Source organism: Podarcis filfolensis, assembly GCF_964270895.1.
Source record: "Podarcis filfolensis genome assembly, chromosome: 16".
Classification (NCBI taxonomy): Eukaryota; Metazoa; Chordata; class Lepidosauria; order Squamata; family Lacertidae; genus Podarcis; species Podarcis filfolensis.
Genome location: NC_139620.1, coordinates 10,949,937 through 10,967,163, shown reverse-complemented (window position 1 = coordinate 10,967,163; position 17,227 = coordinate 10,949,937). Strand labels below are relative to the sequence as shown.

General features: G+C 48.2%; 2 protein-coding genes and 2 long non-coding RNA genes across 4 annotated transcripts in view; 2 read left to right on the top strand and 2 right to left on the bottom strand.

Moving 5' to 3' along the window:
• The window catches only part of LOC310752035, a 71,267-nt gene that overhangs the window by 27,040 nt on the left and 27,000 nt on the right, over positions 1-17,227 (top strand). The window lies entirely within an intron of this gene.
• Positions 6,548-6,904, bottom strand: LOC310752049. Its single transcript, XR_014542824.1, has 2 exons — positions 6,806-6,904; positions 6,548-6,598 (listed from the first exon to the last, which is right to left on the bottom strand). It is a non-coding gene; the product is annotated as an uncharacterized lncRNA (long non-coding RNA).
• LOC310751886 (microtubule-associated protein 1 light chain 3 gamma-like) lies at positions 6,960-11,827 on the top strand. Its single transcript, XM_083591641.1, has 4 exons — positions 6,960-7,263; positions 7,533-7,588; positions 10,189-10,295; positions 10,760-11,827. The coding sequence occupies exons 1-4, from the start codon at positions 7,224-7,226 to the stop codon at positions 10,920-10,922; spliced, it is 366 nt and encodes a 121-aa protein (XP_083447767.1). The 5' UTR covers positions 6,960-7,223; the 3' UTR covers positions 10,923-11,827.
• On the bottom strand, positions 12,405-15,202 carry ZBTB3 (zinc finger and BTB domain containing 3; the record flags this gene model as incomplete). The annotated part of the gene is made up of 1 exon (XM_083591322.1): positions 12,405-15,202. One exon carries the CDS (start codon positions 15,200-15,202, stop codon positions 13,832-13,834), a length of 1,371 nt encoding a protein of 456 aa, XP_083447448.1. The 3' UTR covers positions 12,405-13,831.

Below are 17,227 nucleotides of genomic sequence, written 5' to 3'. Positions count from 1 at the left end.
TGCTCCTGTTTCATTTTGTAATGATGCAAGTTGACGTGTCAGTTTCTCCATCAATGCTGTCTCTTGATGAAAAAGGTTTGTTGAATGAGATTTCCAGTTTTTCGCAATAACTCGTTGCACTTGCTATAAGGAGAAAAGCTGTAAGATCTTTAAACATAGCTTTTGGTGGTTGCCCATTGAAGTAATAACATTTGATTTCCTAAATCTTGTAAGACCCTTTAAAACAGCCTCTTCTTGCCTCTTCCTGCAAAATTACTTTGCATACTTAATTAAGATGTGATAGATTTCTATTTCCCCCTTAAGCTAGATTCAGTCTCATTATCCGCCCCCCCCACTTGTCACTTTGTATTTAGCTAGGAGTTATTTCTGCAAAGTCACAGTTTGAGAGTCATAAAACCTTGGCCTTGTAGCGCATTCCTAAACCCAGGGGCAAAAATTGCATGGTACAGATAAGGACTTCAATAAAAGGCTAGCTGAATAGCTAGTGAAGTGCCATATTTCCTGCTAATGTCATAAATGAATGAAAACGTAATCTGAAATTGTTGTGATCCTACCAGATGACTTCACTGCTTGACTCATGCTTTTACTGGAATAACATAAGAAGAGCCCAGCAGGATCAGGCCAATGGCCCATTTAGTCCAGTATCCTGTCCAAGCAGGAACCGAGTGCAAAACCACTCTCCCCACTTGTTTTTTTTTGTTTGTCCCCCCCCCCAATTTTATTAAATTTGCTTAGTAACTTAACATTATTATATATATTCTATAAAACAAAGAATACAGAACAAAATTCATTCATACTACAATGCCTAACTACATAACATTAATATATTGGTTTCTGAAAAAAAGGCTTACATAACAAAATCAATTCAAAATATCGTCCGGTTTACTCCCCCCCCCTCCCTCCCCACTCCAGCCCTCCCCGTCCTCGGTCAGGCCTTCCTTCTTCATATTTTTATCCATGTACACAGTCTGTTCATTCGAGCTTGTATGTTAGGGTTGGCTTCCCCTCTTTCTATCCAGTTCCTGTAAAATGCCCATTTATTTGTGATTCTTTGGCATTTATTTTCCCATCTATCCTCTGCCACTATCTGTGCGAATATTTCTGATTGTACATAATCATTCCATTTTTCCATATTCCATTTGGCCTTTTCTTTCCATCCCAAAGAAATAACTGCCTTTCCAGCTAGACACTCTCCCTACTTGTGATTCCAAGCAACTGATATTCAGAGACATCTTGCCTCTGACAGTGGAGAGAGAACATCGCCATCCTGGCTAGTAGCCATTGATGGCCTTCGCCTCCATTAATTTGTCTAATCCTCTTTTAAAGCCATCTCAGTCGGTGGCCATCACTACCTCCTAAGGGAGAACATTCCACCATTTAGCTGCATGCTGTGTGAAGCCAGACTTCCGTTCAGCTCCATCCAATGTCCCTGGTACTCACCTCCGACCTGTTAACCTGCCATTGTTAACCTAAGGAGCAAACAAAGCCCAGCTTTTGTCTGCTTAAGCTCAGGAGAACACACAACATCCTGCTCAGATGAGGACGACGCTGACCCAAGAAACTAAAGAAATGGGCTTCAGCGATGAGCCAACATGAGAAGCCTTGTTTCTGAAGTTTGAAGGAAGAGGCTGGGAGAGATATGAATCCAAAATCAGGGTTGAGAATTTGGAAAGACTGAAGCACGGTTTCTCGATGAACCATCCCGTAATATTCAACACGGAGTGATGCAAATAAAAATGGATTTCATAGTACAGTGGTACCTCGGGTTAATTACTTAATTCGTTCCGGAGGTCCGTTCTTAACCTGAAACTGTTCTTAACCTGAAGCACCTCTTTAGCTAATGGGGCCTCCTGCTGCCGCCGCGCCGTCGGAGCACGATTTCTGTTCTCATCCTGAAGCAAAGTTCTTAACCCGAGGTAATATTTCTGGGTTAGTGGAGTCTGTAACCTGAAGCGTATGTAACCAGAGGTACCACTGTACTGTATAACTTCGGATGGATCTGCTTAGATGGAGAGGGTCAGACTATAGGACAACCAGGGCCCCTTAGTGGAGGGGAGCCCACACCAGTGAAAACACCTTCCACCAGAACTCCATCTGCCCACCCACAGGCAGCGTGGCAAGTGGAAGTCATACTTGCCACTGACCCCACTAGCATAATAGCAAAAAAGGAGCATGCACCCTTGACTTAAAAACTATGCTTGGTTGCTGTGCCCACACTTTGGGACTATTGTCGCCACACATTCCTGGATCCTTGCAGCCACCACTGGCTTGTGCCACGTCACTGTGGTGTAGTGGTTAGAGCAGGGGTCAGCAAACTTTTTCAGCAGGGGGCTAGTCCCCTGTCCCTCAGACCTTGTGGGGGTCTGGACTATATTGTGTGTGGGGAGGGAATGAACAAATTCCTATGCCCCACAAATAACCCAGAGCTGCATTTTAAATAAAAGGGTACATTCTACTCATGTAAAAACATGCTGATTCCCGGACCGTCCATGGGTCGGATTTAGAAGGCGATTGGGCTGGATCCGGCCCCCGGGCCTTAGTTTGCCTGCCCATGGGTTAGAGTATCAGACTAGGACCTGGGAGACCAGGGTTTGAATCCCCACTGGGCCGGGATGCTTGCTGGGTGACCTTGGGCCAGTTACTGCCTCTAAGCCTAACCGACTTCACAGGGTTGTTGCGGGGATTAGTTGAGCAGAAGATCCATGTATGGTCCACCTTGGAGGGGGGGAAAGTGGGAAATAATTGCAATAAATACATGATAACATAAAAATACAGCACATTCACTTGATGCACAGTTGCTTTTGTTGCCTTCACCCCAAAACCCCAACACTTTGCATTCACCTGTTATACAACAGGTGCTGATGACCCTAGAACAGAGCTCTCCCCCCCACTTTTTGGGGGCAGCTGTACCCCACACAGAACCACTGTTTTGTCTACACTGACTAGCAGCAAGTAGAGGAAGAGAAGAAGAGGAGGAGATTGGATTTGATATCCCGCCTTTCACTCCCCTTCAGGAGTCTCAAAGCGGCTAACATTCTCCTTTCCCTTCCTCCCCCACAACAAACACTCTGTGAGGTGAGTGGGGCTGAGAGACTTCAGAGAAGTGTGACTGGCCCAAGGTGCAGCAGCTGCATGTGGAGGAGCAGAGACGCGAACCCGGTTCCCCAGATTACGAGTCCACTGCTCTTAACCACTACACCACACTGGCTCTCATAGAGGGCTTTCTCCTTGTCCTACCTGGAGATGGGAGACTCGACTTGAGATCTTCTGCACGCAAAGCAGATGTTCGACGACTGAGCTACAGCTCTGTCCCAAAGAGGAATACAAGAAGCTGCCTTGTACCTGTCTGCCCACCTAGCTTGGTATGGTCTACACTGATTGGCAGCAGCTCTCCAGGATTTCAGCCAGCCCTATGTGGAGACTGGACTTGTGACCTCCTGGATGCAAAACAGATGTCCCAGCACTAAACTATGGCTCTTCCCCAAATTTCAACAAAGCATCCACAATGGGCAAAAATAGGGTAAAAAAAAAAATAAGGCAGCGATTCTCTCACCTCCCAACCCTCTTCTCTGGATAATAACAGATAGTTGGAGCTTCATGCATTAAATGTGAAGCTGGTATCCTCCGATGGCTGTGAATTCTTTGTTAAGCAAGAACATGCACAGGAATAATGGGACTGTGCTGAATAATAGTAACAGCCTGGGGCTATTTACTGAGAGTGAAGTCAGCTGCTAGGATTGTATAAATTCCTTCTCATCTCTTGTCCAAAGGACACATTCATCTGACCCACAAGAGGGGTTCCTAGAAGAACAACAACGTGATTCCTGAATTTCTAACTGCAACTGAAATTGGAGGGGAACTGCCAATGATGGTTTATACTGTATTGGAATAAAATAAATTACGAAAATAAAAAAGGGCCAGGACCAGAGAGAAAGACGGCAATCGTCATCCCCATTCATGTTTGGGCCCAGGAAAAAGGGCTTATCTCGAACTGGGTTTGAGGCCTGACCTCATTCCCCATATTGATCTGGCTCAGCAATAGAGGATATTAGCTGTGCCTCTGAGCATAAACTACAAAATGGGTCCCATGTTTAAACAAAAAGCCCAGCTTAGGGTACTACCCCATCCAAATTTATATCAGCAGATCCCCTGTAAGATTTACAGTGGTACCTCAGGTTACATATGCTTCAGGTTACATATGCTTCAGGTTACAGACTCTGCTAATCCAGAAATAATACCTCTGGTTAAGAACTTTACCTCAGGATGAGAACAGAAATTGTGCTCCGGCGGCGTGACAGCAGCAGGAGGCCCCATTAGCTAAAGTGGTGCTTCAGGTTAAGAACAGTTTCAGGTTAAGAACGGACCCCACAAACGAATTAAGTATTTAACCTGAGGTACCACTGTAATTTAATATACAGTGGATTTGGCTTAGATTTCATGGTTGTTGTAGCTGTGGTGCAGCTAAAGTAGACTTTATACCTAACTTCTGGAATTGTGCCCAATTAATTAAAGTGAAAACAAATGGTACATATTATATTGGATATGCTAGGAAGCCATATACCTTTGGAACCAACTAAGTTATTTCAAAGATGTTATCTCAGAAAGTGATCAAGAAGTGTTAATTAACCCTATGGGGATGCAAAGGTAATGATTGTAAAGAATTGGAAAAACAACGTACCTCCTACTGAGTGTGAATGGATGGAAAAGATCTGGTTCATTGTGATGGTGATCAAATAACCTACTGCAAATCTACAGTAAAACAACCTACATTTAAATCAACTGGGTAAGTTTATGGAGCGATTTCCCTCCTCCAATGTCCTGGAATAATAAATTCAGTGACAACATACAACCTTGTAAGTCTTTAATTTATTGTAATGTCATCAGCCTATTTTAATGTTATTGCGGTACGTAGTCAGCTTTTTTTTGTTGGCTTTTCTTGTTGATAAAGGTAAAGGGGCCCCTGATCATTAGGTCCAGTCGCGGACGACTCTGGGGTTGCGGCGCTCATCTCGCTTTACTGGCCAAGGGAGCTTCCGGGTCCTGTGGCCAGCATGACTAAGCCACTTCAGGTGAACCAGAGCAGCGCACGGAAACGCCGTTTACCTTCCTGCTGGAGCGGTACCTATTTATCTACTTGCACTTTGACGTGCTTTTGAACTGCTAGGTTGGCAGGAGCAGGGACCGAGCAACAGGAGCTCACCCCGTTGTCTGATCGGCAAGCCCTAGGCTCAGTGGTTTAGACCATAGCACCACCCGCGTCCCCTTCTTGTTGATATGATGATCTAAAATAGAAATTATGAAAACAGCAATTACAAAAACAGACACACACCAGAGTTGGCATGAGGTGCACTTCGCAAAGTTCCCTGGGAGAACGGTAGCTCTGTGAGGGGAACATGGAGTCACCTAATAACTCTCAACACCCTTGAGAAACTACAGTTCCCATATTTTTTTGGGGGGGGGGGAGGAATGCTATTTAAAGTGGCATGGCGCTACTTTGAGTGTGTGATGCAAATAGGCCTTAGAGGTAGCACAGTGCAGCAGTTAAGAGTACAGCCTGGGAGACCAGGGTTCAAATCTCCACACTGCCACAAAGTGACTTTGGACCAGACACACTCTCTCATTAACCTACCTAATGTATATACCTCACCTTTTTAAAAAATACTTTTTATTTATTTTCTGTTTAATAATATACATTCACATCATTATTATCCACTTTACCTCCCCGGCTCTTTAGAGCCTATCAACTTCCTTCCCTCCCGGCTCACGGCTTTCAAAATTAACCTTTATATCATTGCATTTTGTACGTTTTCCAGTTCTAATTACACCCATTACAAAATAACTCAAAATTTAAATAAATATAGAAAGGTAGAAAACTTCTCATTACCAGTCTTCAGACGACCCTGCTAGTGATGTTAAAAAGGTAAAGGGTCCATTAGGTCCAGTCGTGAATGACTCTGGGGTTGTGGCGCTCATCTTGCTTTCCTGGCCAAGGGAGCCGGCGTACAGCTTCCGGATCATGTGGCCAGCATGACTAAGCCGCTTCTGGCGAACCAGAGCAGCACACGGAAACGCCGTTTACCTTCCCGCCAGAGCGGTACCTATTTATCTGCTTGCACTTTGACGTGCTTTCGAACTGCTAGGTTGGCAGGAGCTGGGACCTAGCAACGGGAGCTCACCCCATCGTGGGGATTCGAACCACCGACCTTCTGATCGGCAAGTCCTAGGCTCTGTGGTTTAACCCACAGCGCCACCCGTGTCCCGCTAGTGATGTTAATTGCTTACAATAATCTTTCAGATATCGTATAAATTTACTCCAGTCCTTTTGGAATACTTGATCGTGCTGGTTTCAGATTTTTCCTGTCAGCTTCACCAGGTCTGCAAAGTCCATCATCTTCATCTGCCACTCGTCTTTCCTTGGTACTCCTTTTTGTGTCCATTTTTGGGCTGAAATAATTCTTGCCGCAGTTGTTGCACACATAAACAGTCTTTTATCTTCCCTTCGTATCTCTTCACCCACTATACCCAATAAAAAGGCTTCTGGTATTTTAACGATTTTCTTTAAATATTTTCTTTAACTCAGTATATACCTCACCTTGAGCTGCTGGGAGGAAAGGTGGGTTAGAAAGACAAAAAAGAAATAGAAAAACATTTCAGATGGTTGGAGGAGGGGGAGCTTAAGAAGGCAGCTTGACCTAATGCCATCTAGTAATTGAGATTTCCTGAGTTCACAGCTCAACCCTAAACCAATACCTACCCATCTATTACGCAGAAAAGTCCTTCCTCGGTGTTGGGAAATTGCATTCACCTGTCCCAGCTGACATGGGTAGACTACACCTCCGCTACAAACTTTGTCCAACTCCTTCCTTCCTTCCACGCGAGTAGTCATAACTGCGTCCCGTGGCGGTGCGTTCCGCCGGCCAACTCCACCATTGTGGCCAAATGCGCTTCCTTTGTGGAGACCCGCCCCTGAATCTGAATGTGGGCGAGTCTCAGGGTGGGCTCTCTCCACCCTCCACCTCTCCTCGTCCTTCCCGGGACCTTAGAGGTCCTGATCCTGGAAGCAATTTGGGAAAATTTTAGGCGTGACTCTGGCACTATTTAAGCTGCTCCAAGGGAGTCAAGTCAGAGCTACCGCTGGGGACGATTATTCTTCAATTCCCCTTCCCGCCCCAGCTTTATTTTCCCCCTTCCCTTTTTAAGAAAAAGGTGTGGTTCCTTCCAAGATGGATTCTTTCCCCCCATTCAAGCACCGAAAAACCTTCGGTAAGACTTATTTTCTTTCTCCCCACTTATTCCCCCCACCCCCCTTTCGCGTGTAAACGCTTGTTTTCACGATTCGGAGTTGCTCTTGTTTGGCTGCTAGCGCCCCCTGCTGGCCCAAGGGGCTGAGATTAATTCGGTAAACTGGGGTGGGGGGCTAGACTTTGGGCTGTCCTGCTTTGGTGAGAGCTAATTTTGGGAGGGGAGGCCGAGGGAGAGGTTTTTTCCTCCTATTGCCTTAATTGACCCAATTCTGTAATTTTCCATTTTAGCCTCCAGGAAAAGTGAAGTGGCCACAATCCGGATGAAGTTTCCTGGCAAACTGCCGGTATGTAGGTTTCTCCTTATATTGTTGGGTTAATAGGTATGGGGGCATGTTTATTTGGGCTTGCTTTGTTGTACTGGACCGTTTTGCATGTTAAAAGTAAGCTGGGCTATGGTTCAGCAAGGGTTTGTGTATAATGCTTAAACAAACCATGGTTCAGTGAGATTACTAAGGCAGTTATGGGCAGTGCTTTTTTTCTAAAAAAATGTTTAGGGGTACTCTCATTTTGACTCAAGAAAACCGCCATTTTATAGTTCAAATCGGGGAAAATAAATACAGTAGGTGGACAAAAGTACAAAGATTTACAAAATGTTTAGAGGTATGCGTACTCCTGCGTACCCCCCAGAAAAAAGCACTGTATTTAGAGTAAAAGCGGGGGCTGTTTTGCTCCTGGTTCTGTGCTTGATACCCAACCCATCGTGTTGTTAGTTAATTTAAAAATAATTAAGATTCCGTACGTGTTCCTAGGCTTGTAGTTGGTTTGGCTCCCAACAACCAGTAATTGTAATCATGATTTGTTGTTGTTGGTTCACCATTTTGTTCGGGGAAGACAAACCATGAACCTTGGGTTCACACATAGTACTAAGCCAAACCATGGTTTACCTAGTAGTGCAGGAGGACCAAAGCAGCTGTTATTGGTGGTCTGGCTGCCTGCACTTTTGCTTGCCATTGCTAAATCAATTAAGTCAAGTAATATATCAATGTAACTGAGAGAAATTCTCATTTTGTTTATTTTCTCCATATATAACCCTCCCTCAACCTTCCTGTCCATGCAGCAAATATTTTTCTTCTTTATAGGATTGTAACTGAGCTTAAGTGAGACATTCCTGACTCCCAGCTGATGCAGTTTCCCTCCAAAATAGATGGTTATCAGGAAATCTTAAAGCAATTATTTAGCCCCATATTGCAATCAAAAAACCCCCACCCAGAACCCTCACCAATAAAATCACATCCTTGTTCCTAAAATAAGATGTTGCACCCCTGCAGATTATTATTATTAATTGAATTTATTATTGATTTTTTTTCAGAGATTAAAATCAAGATATAAAACCACAAAATACATAATACTAAAAACAACCACCCAATGCACCCCCCCCAAAACACACACATTTTAAAAGGGCATAGGATGTAAAACCAAAAGCCTGGTTAAAAAGGAATGTTTTTGCCTGGCGCCGAAGGGTGTATAATGAAGGTGCCAGGCGAACTTCCCTGGGAAGAGCGTTCCACAGACGGGGGGGCCACTGCAGAGAAGGCCCCATTCTCCTGTTGCCACCTTCTGGACCTTTTGAGGAGGAGGCACACAGAGAAGGGCCTCCGAAGATGATCTCAGGGTCCATATGGAAAGAGGCTGTCCTTGAGGTATTGCGGTCTTGAGCCGTTTAAGGCTTTATAGGTCAAAACCAGCACTTTGAATTGGGCCCAGAAAATAATTGGTAGCCAGTACAGTCTAGCAGTTTGAAAGTACTTCAAAGTGCAAGTAGATAAATAGGTACCACTCCGGTGGGAAGGTAAATGGCATTTCCGTGCGCTGCTCTGGTTCACCAGAAGCGGCTTAGTCATGCTGGCCACATGACCCAGAAGCTGTATGCCGGCTCCCTCGGCCAATAAAGCGAGATGAGCGCTGCAACCCCAGAGTTGGTCACAACTGGACCTAATGGTCAGGGGTTCCTTTACCTTTACCTTAAAGTCTGACCAGGATTGGTGTAATATGCTCAAACTATATTGCTCGGGTGAGCAACCTGGCCGCTGAATTCTACACCAGCTGAAGTTTCCAAATTGCCTTCAGAGGCAGCCCTATGTATAACGCATTGCAGTAATCTAACCTTGAGGTTACCAGAGCATAGACCACAGTAGTTAGCCAGGGGTCAGCAAACTTTTTCAGCAGGGGGCCGGTTCACTGTCCCTCAGACCTTGTGGGGGGCCGGACTATATAACAAATTCCTATGCCCCACAAATAACCCCGAGATGCATTTTAAATAAAAGGACACATTCTACTGGTGTAAAAACACGCTGATTCCCGGACCGTACACAGGCCCGATTTAGAAGGCGATTGGGCCGGATCCGGCCCCCGGGCCTTAGTTTGCCTACCCATGCGTTAGGCTATCCCTGTCCACATAGGGGCATAGCTGGGCCACCAGCCGAAGCTGATGGAAGGCACTCCGGGCCACTGAGGCCACCTGAGCCTCGAGTGACAACAAAAGATCCAGGAGTACCCCAGGCTATGAACCTGCTCCTTCAGAGGGAGTGTAACCCCATTGATCTCCCCCCACATCTGGTCTAGGGAACCACCCACAAGCCGTGCCTCTGCCTTATCTGGACTGAGTCTCAGTTTGTTGGCTCTCATCCAGTCCATTCCCGAGGCAAGACACTGGTCCAGCAGTGAACAGATGAGTCAGGCAAATCAGCAGCCGGCTGATAAACCAGGGGCTATTAGTCTTAATGGTGACAAGTAGAGCCTTCCTGTACAAAGACAGTCTATCTGAGTACTTGGACAAATTGGAAACGGCTGTCTTCACTGTAACCATTTTGCTTAAGCTTCCCAGGGGAATCTGGCCGTCTGCTATTGAAGACCCATCTCAGACGTGGCTCTTCTTCCTTTGCAGATAATCCTGGAGCGCTACCCCAAGGAGAAAATGTTGCCAGCCTTGGACAAGACCAAATTTCTGGTTCCCGAAGACCTCACCATGGGCCAGTTCATCACAATCATCCGGTGAATGAGCCTCCGAGGAATCTGGGCAGCCTGTAAAAATGGGAGGCTTACTAAGCATCTGGCTGGGTCGCTCATCCTTCTACCACCATATGTTGGGCTGGATTTAAGCAGCGACTATGTTAATTGGATTTTTAATGCTCTGGCTTGGTGTGTGTGAGTGGGGGAGAAATATTATTATATTGGCACACAGGGAAATAGGCTTGGAGGGGCAGTAGTAGCTGGGGCTGGTGGGGCGGAAGGCATGTAGGCTATAGCCAATGACAGCCAGGGCTGGAGCCAATCGCAGGCAGAGCCAGCTCCCGATTGGTTGGAAGTCAGAAGTTGGGCAGGTGTGGGCAAACTCAGGGCAGCGCGCCATGCACCCTAATGGACCAGACTCCACTGTTTTGGGGCAGGTGAGGATGCAGAATTTGCTTAGGCCACCCGGAAGCCATGTTTTGACTCGTGCCCGTTTCCTCCCTCAGCAACCGAATGTGCATCGGGTCCACTCAGGCATTCTACTTCCTGGTCGACGGCAACCGCAGCCTCGTCAGCATGTCTTCCACCATGTCTGAAGTGTACATGACGTACAAGGATGAAGATGGCTTCCTCTATATGACCTATGCCTCTCAGGAGATGTTCGGCTGATGGCAAATGGGTCGCCTTTGGATCCCGAGTTCCTCGTTTATTTTGTCTGGGAGATGTGATCACCTGCATTTTGGACACCAACTACCTCTTCCCACCCCCACCCCACCAGATTATGGTTTTCTTGGAATGTAGGTTTTGATCTACCGAGGTGAAACTCACCCCCACCTCCTTGCAGCTGCCCCGGTATCTCTACCTCCTTGAGAAAGAGGTACCCCAAACTGCACCTTTCTTAGTACCGCCAAGGCATGGCCTTCCTAAGCACGCACTACGTCAAAGACCTTCCTCGCCTTCCCTTCTGCTCCCAGGTTGATACAGTAGGAGACTTTTATGGTCAGGGGTGGGCATGAACCAGTGACCTTCCCAATGTTGGCCTCCCAACTCTCACCAGCCTGGCCCAACGGTCAGGGATGGTGGGAGATGCAGTTCAGCAACACCAGGAAGGTCGTTGGTTCCCTATCCTTCAATTCAGGGGTGGTAGCTGGTTATATTATTGCTCCCCCTCCCATACTCCCCATTACCAAGTCCATAAACGGAGATTGCCCCCGATACTCTTTCTTTTGACATCCAGGGATGATGGCTCCAGGGGTAGCCTGTGTGGTGAGGGTTTTGCCCGCTGGAATGAGATCATCTCTTGGATCTCCTGTGGCAGATGGGCCAGTGCAGCCTTCTTTTTCATGGCCCAACCACAAGGTTTCATATGCAGAGGTGAAGGGGATCTGGTTTTTCTATTTAATTGCAAGTATTAAGACTTCTGAAAAAGGGAACATTGGAACAGCTGGGTTTAAAATGTAAAATTATGGTTTACTGTAACGGGGGGAAATATCACTTTGTTCAACACTTCAATTACTTTGTACCTTGCATGTTAAACTACCACTCTTGAGTAGAAAATACAGTTTAAAAACATGTTTTGTGTGCCAAAATCTGCTTTTGTGGGGGATGGCACTTTCCTCTTCCCCATGCACCTCGGTTTCCTAAATGACATAATTGGCATCAAGGTATTCTGCTTCAAGCCTGATTCAGATTCTTGGAGATCTCAAGAAGATGGATGAAAGCAAATGACTCTTTGCTTAAGATCAGCTCTGCAGAACCCCAGCTGTGTCCTGACCCTTGCCCCCTTCCCTGCCATCCAGCTGGAAATCGCTGGTTAGTCTTGATGGACTCCTTGCATGATTTTTCTGCCTATCGTAGCACTGGTAATGTGTCAAGCTAGATACCGTGTGATTTTTTAATTGTACGGTTATGGCGTCTTTTATTTCTTACATTGTATTAGCTTGCATCCTGTAGACGTCAAACTGCACTTCAGTTAAATGCAATGTAAGAAGTTAAAGAAGTAATAAAAATACTACTTAAAATGAATGTTGGTATTTAATGTAGCTATGCCACGGACCACAATTTGGGAATCCCTAGCCTTAGAGGAGAGGAAAAACCCCCACCCACAAACCCCCACACCCCAAAATCACAGAAAAGAGAGTACTGGAGCACTTGATGCCTGGTTTTTTTTACTGTTAAATGGGTATCCTTGGCAGTGAGGCTGCTTTGTAGCTGCTTAGAAGAACAAACAGGTTGGAGAAACACATTTCACAGTGGGAGGGTTGGCAAGTCCTGGGAGGAAGGTTGAGGCTGGCAGTGGCTGCTCTGAAGTGAGCAGGCTTGAAAACGGGAAAGAGCGTCGGAAGTAACTTGGAAGTGGGAAAAGTTAAAATCTCACCTGCGCTGTGCATGACCTTGGCAAGTCCCATCTGTCGGACTTTGATCTTTGTCTGTAAAATGGGAGCATTTCAAAACAGGGATGCAGCTGGTGGGGGGTCTGTGCATTGCCTGCTTTAGATGGGGCTAGTGCCTATTGGGACTATAATATAATAATTTATTCCTTATACTCCACCCACCTGACAGGGTTGCCCCAGCCACTCTGGGCAGCTTCCAGCATAATAAACACACAGAAAAATGTCAAACATTGAAAAGTTCCGGATACAGGGCTGCCTTGTAGGATGGAAGGCAGGGAGACCAACAGTAGGTGGCGCCAGAGCCAATGACAGGCAGAGCCATCCCCTGGTCTGAGGGTAAGCAGAAGGCAGAGCCAAGGAGGTTGGCTAAAGTCAGGCATGAAGTTGGTGGGGGCAGTGCCCCACTTTCCCTCGCATCAGCCTCCACTGTTTTAGACTATCATGACATCCAACGTGTCACAAAGAGTGGGGCAGGGGGGCTGTTTTGAAAAGGAATACTCTGCCCACTTCTCCCAATGAGTCCCACCTGCACTGCATGGTGGGATAGAGTCAGAATCATGCCTTTCAACACAGTCTTCCTCACAGGCGCTTCTCCCCCTATGCAATCTTTTTCTGTGCATCCAGGAGGGCTAGAGCTGTTCCCATCCCCCCTGCTGTCAAGTGAAATTCTGATTTGCAACAACTGTCAGGAATAAAAGGCTTTCAGGCCTTTCCTCCCACAAAACAGAATGCCCTCTAGGCAGCAATACCTAGAGCTCAAGCTTAAATACCTCTCCAACTTCATATTAAACCTGCAGCCACGAGTTTGTACATAAATAAATACTGGAGTGGGAGGACGAACCCCTTCCCCAGTTCTTTTTACGTTTGCTTCTTCCAAACGATGCACAGGGCTGACCCGGGTGCAAACCCAACTTCCCAACAATTCACCTCGTGGAAAAACAAACAAGAAATTCTCAAGGGCAAGGTGGGGAAATGATTAGGAAGCCAGGAGGGAAGGCTGAACCTGATAGGATGAGCCCCCATCATTGGCTCGGACAGTTAGGGCTCTCTCTCTCTGCCTCCTGGCTTCTGCACAAAGTTTTACAAAAGGGATGGGTTTTTTGTCCTTGCATGTTGGGAACCGTCCATCTGCTCAGTCGTGAACCACCTGCCCTACGGCCCAAACTGGGTGGGGGTATAGACCCCCTACGAAGGGTTCTCAACATCCTGTTTGCAACGCTTGGCTGCCAGGTCCTCGTTGTGGGCCTTGCGGATGTGCCGGTAAAGGTCTCCGGACTGCGTGTAACTCCGCATGCAGTAGCGGCACTCGTAGGGGCGTTCCCGCGTGTGGACGGTGGCGTGGCGCCGCAGGGTGTAGGAGCACGAGAAGGTCTTCCCGCACGTCTTGCAGGTGGGGACGTCTTCCGTGAAGATGCCAAAGTTGGAGTGGGACTCGTAGTCCTGCAAGTAGATCTGTTCGTGCAAGGGCGGAGTCACCATGTTGGAGAAGCTTTGTCCGGCAGGCACAGGGATCATGTGGTACGGGACGTGCTCTTGAGGCAGGAAGCCGCTCTCGGAAGAGACCTCTTCCATCCCACCTGGCTCTTCAAAGCTGTCGGGGTGGCGCCCACAGCCTCCGGCAGGTCCTGCCTCTACAGTGGACCTCTGGAATATCGTCTCCAGCCTCAAATCTGCGCTCTGCCCCTCCAGTTGATCCATCATGTCCGGCTCCTCGTCGGAGATCACGATGGCTTCCACCTTGACCTTGACAGAGGACCTGCTTGGCTCCTTCTGGCAAAACACACCAAGACCACCTGTCTGTTGTTCCACATACCTCTCCGGAGGGCCAGCATGACCCTCAGCTGCGTTCCTCGGTGGCGAGCAGCTGTGTGATATGGTTTCGGTGGAGCTGCTAGGGCTGGAGAGAGAGATGTCAATGACGGGGGGTGGAAGAGGCCTCACAGGAGGAGGAGGAGCTTCCATCCCTGGCTGCGTGGTGTCCGCCATGTCCAACGTGGAGGCCAATGGCTCCTCGGAAACCATCTTCTCTCCACCTTTCCACTCCTGTTTCTTGCTCTTCCCTGCTTCGCTTGGCTGAGGGGGCGGCAGCGGCTGGGCTCCAGATGTTTGAAGTTGGCACTTGGAGGTGCTGGGCAGAAGCTCTGAGCTGCCCAGGGGATCCTCCTCTTTCTTGGTGCTGTCTGCTTCCGCCAAGGCGCGGGCCTGCAGCTTCTTCTTGCACACCTTGACGATGTCGTTCATGTGCAAGTAGCTGGCAGCCGCCAGGATGTCTTCCACCGGCATGTCGTTAAAGGAGAGGCTGCCTTTGTACATGAATTCCAGCAGCAGCCCGAAGGCGGGCGCAGTGACGATCTCATTGTTAATGGAGACCAAGTCTCTCTTGTCCAGCCGCTCCTTATAGAACATGTGGAAAAAGGCACTGCAGGAGGCCAGCACCGCCCGGTGGGCCAGGAACTGGGTGCTGCCCACGAGGACTGTGCAGTCACAAAGGAAGCCCTCGTGTTGCTGCTCCCAGAGGCTCTGCAGCAAGTTCTTGCTGTGGTTGGGGAACTCCATGCTGGGACAGCTCTTTCACGATGAGGGGTTGACCAACAGCATAGTCCAGACTCCTTGAGACAGCAGGGGAGGGGGGAGAGGGAACGAGAGAGAGTGGAAAAAAAACTTGGTAACTTGTAAGAAATGGCTTTTAGGAGGTTGACCCCTTCCCCCTTTATGCAGAAAACATTTTGCTAGAAATACATTCAAGGGGTTAGTACTAGCCCTAAATGACTTGGGAGCAAAGTACCCAAAAGGGCACCTAACCCAAGATCAACTATCTCACATTATACAATGAGGTGTGTCTGCCTCCTTCATTATTGACTTTCAAGAGGAATGTGGCATTTAAGGGCTGACCATAAGATCAATCTTGAAATCAGTTGTTGACTGTAATTTTAGAATGTTTCTGCCTGCTCTCAGAATGCTTAAAAATATTAATGATATGTGCCCTAGGCAATGCAGGATATTAATCTGAGTAGATAGTAATGAATAATAAACATTAAAAGTTGCCTTATGCTGGCTGGAACACTGATCTCAATCTAGCTCTGCGTTGCCTGTTTTGCCTGGGAAAGACTCCTCAAGGTCTCAGGTGGATGTTTTTGTTAGCCATCCTACCGAACAGCCTTCTAAACTGGAGAGTCTGCAGACTAAACATGGGAACTGCCAGATGTAAAAGGTAAAAAAAAAGAGAGGGCACTGCCAACTCTGCCGCCTGAAACTCCATCTCCCAAGCGTCCAGCTTTTCCCATCTGGAGGCTGCAAAGCAACGGCATGTTGACTTAAGGTCTCCTACAACCCCCACACCAACTCCTGTTCTACAGCCCCCCCACCCCCGTTACTGTGCTCCACTGTTTGCAAATACGTCACCGGCTGCCAACCAGCTCCCTGCCCAGATTACTAATGCCAATCCAGAATTTCCCAATTTTCCCCCTTCTGAACCCACAACCCCACCATCAAATACCTCAGTTTGCACCCTCTTCCAGTTCACCTTCTAATTCCCTAAGCCAGAGGTGCGGCCCTCCAAATGTCACTGAACTACAACTCCCAGCACCCCCAACCACGCTGACTGGGGGGCCAACGGAAGTTGGGAGGGCCACAAATTCCCCATGTCAACTGTGTGCCCATTGATGTATCCCTATGATGGCAGCGCACACTCTACATAACAGAGAACAAAGTCTGTGTCCCCTACTCCTGCACCCTCCTTACCCTGTACCCCAAATCCTGGGACTTCTCCCCGTTATTTGATGCCAACCTCCCAATAATTATATAATAATCTCCTTTCCCATAAGGTCGAAGGTGGGAGGCTCATTGGTGGCTCCCCCTCAACTGACCTCAGCATTTCCACCTCCCTGCCCCCCAATGAAGCCAGCAACTATGATGGAGACCCCCTTATAATGAATACCCCCTTTATTTCCTTCTGCCCCGCCTTGGCCTCTGTGACCCTCCCATAATAAAAGCAGGGGAACCCCACAAATACTCCTCAATTTGCCCCTCCCCCACTGCGTGACCCCCTCCCCAAGTTGCCCCCCCTCCCCAGGTCCCACCCTCAGGGGGAGATAACGTGCTTCCTCCCCCCCACAATGCACTACAGACATATATCTATAAGGGAAAGCGCCCTTCTTCCTCCCCCCCAACAGGGGGTGCGTTGGGTGGTAGAAGAGCACCTTCTTTCCCCCACTTACCCACCACAAAGCGGAGGCCTCGAGGGACCCGCCCCCTTCTGCCTGATTGGCTGCGCTAGCTAGGGAGGCGGGGCTCCCTCTCGTCACTCTCTTGCCTCCTCGCCTCCTGAGTGGCTCCCGCTCCGCCCGCCTCCCCAGCAGCGCTCATTGGGGCTCCTCCTCGCCCGTCGCCTTTCTCGGCCAACTGTCTTTGAGTGCGTCGCGCCGAAGGGAGCTGAGGGGGAAGCCAAGGGCGGGCCTCTCTCCGCCTGCTCTTTCTTCCGATTGGCTCAGCCCAGCTCCGTCAGCCGCGACGACCGCGGTCCGCTATCGGCCCGGTGATTGGAGGAGGCGAGGAGCCGCCGCGCTTTCTGGAGCCTGAGTG

Bases quoted from the DNA above. Each gene is read 5' to 3' on its own strand.
- LOC310751886 (XM_083591641.1), top strand. From the start codon at position 7,224: ATGGATTCTTTCCCCCCATTCAAGCACCGAAAAACCTTCG. The intron at 7,264-7,532 runs GTAAGACTTATT...TTTCCATTTTAG, and splicing joins CAAGCACCGAAAAACCTTCG to CCTCCAGGAAAAGTGAAGTG. The intron at 10,296-10,759 runs GTGAATGAGCCT...TTCCTCCCTCAG, and splicing joins CAGTTCATCACAATCATCCG to CAACCGAATGTGCATCGGGT.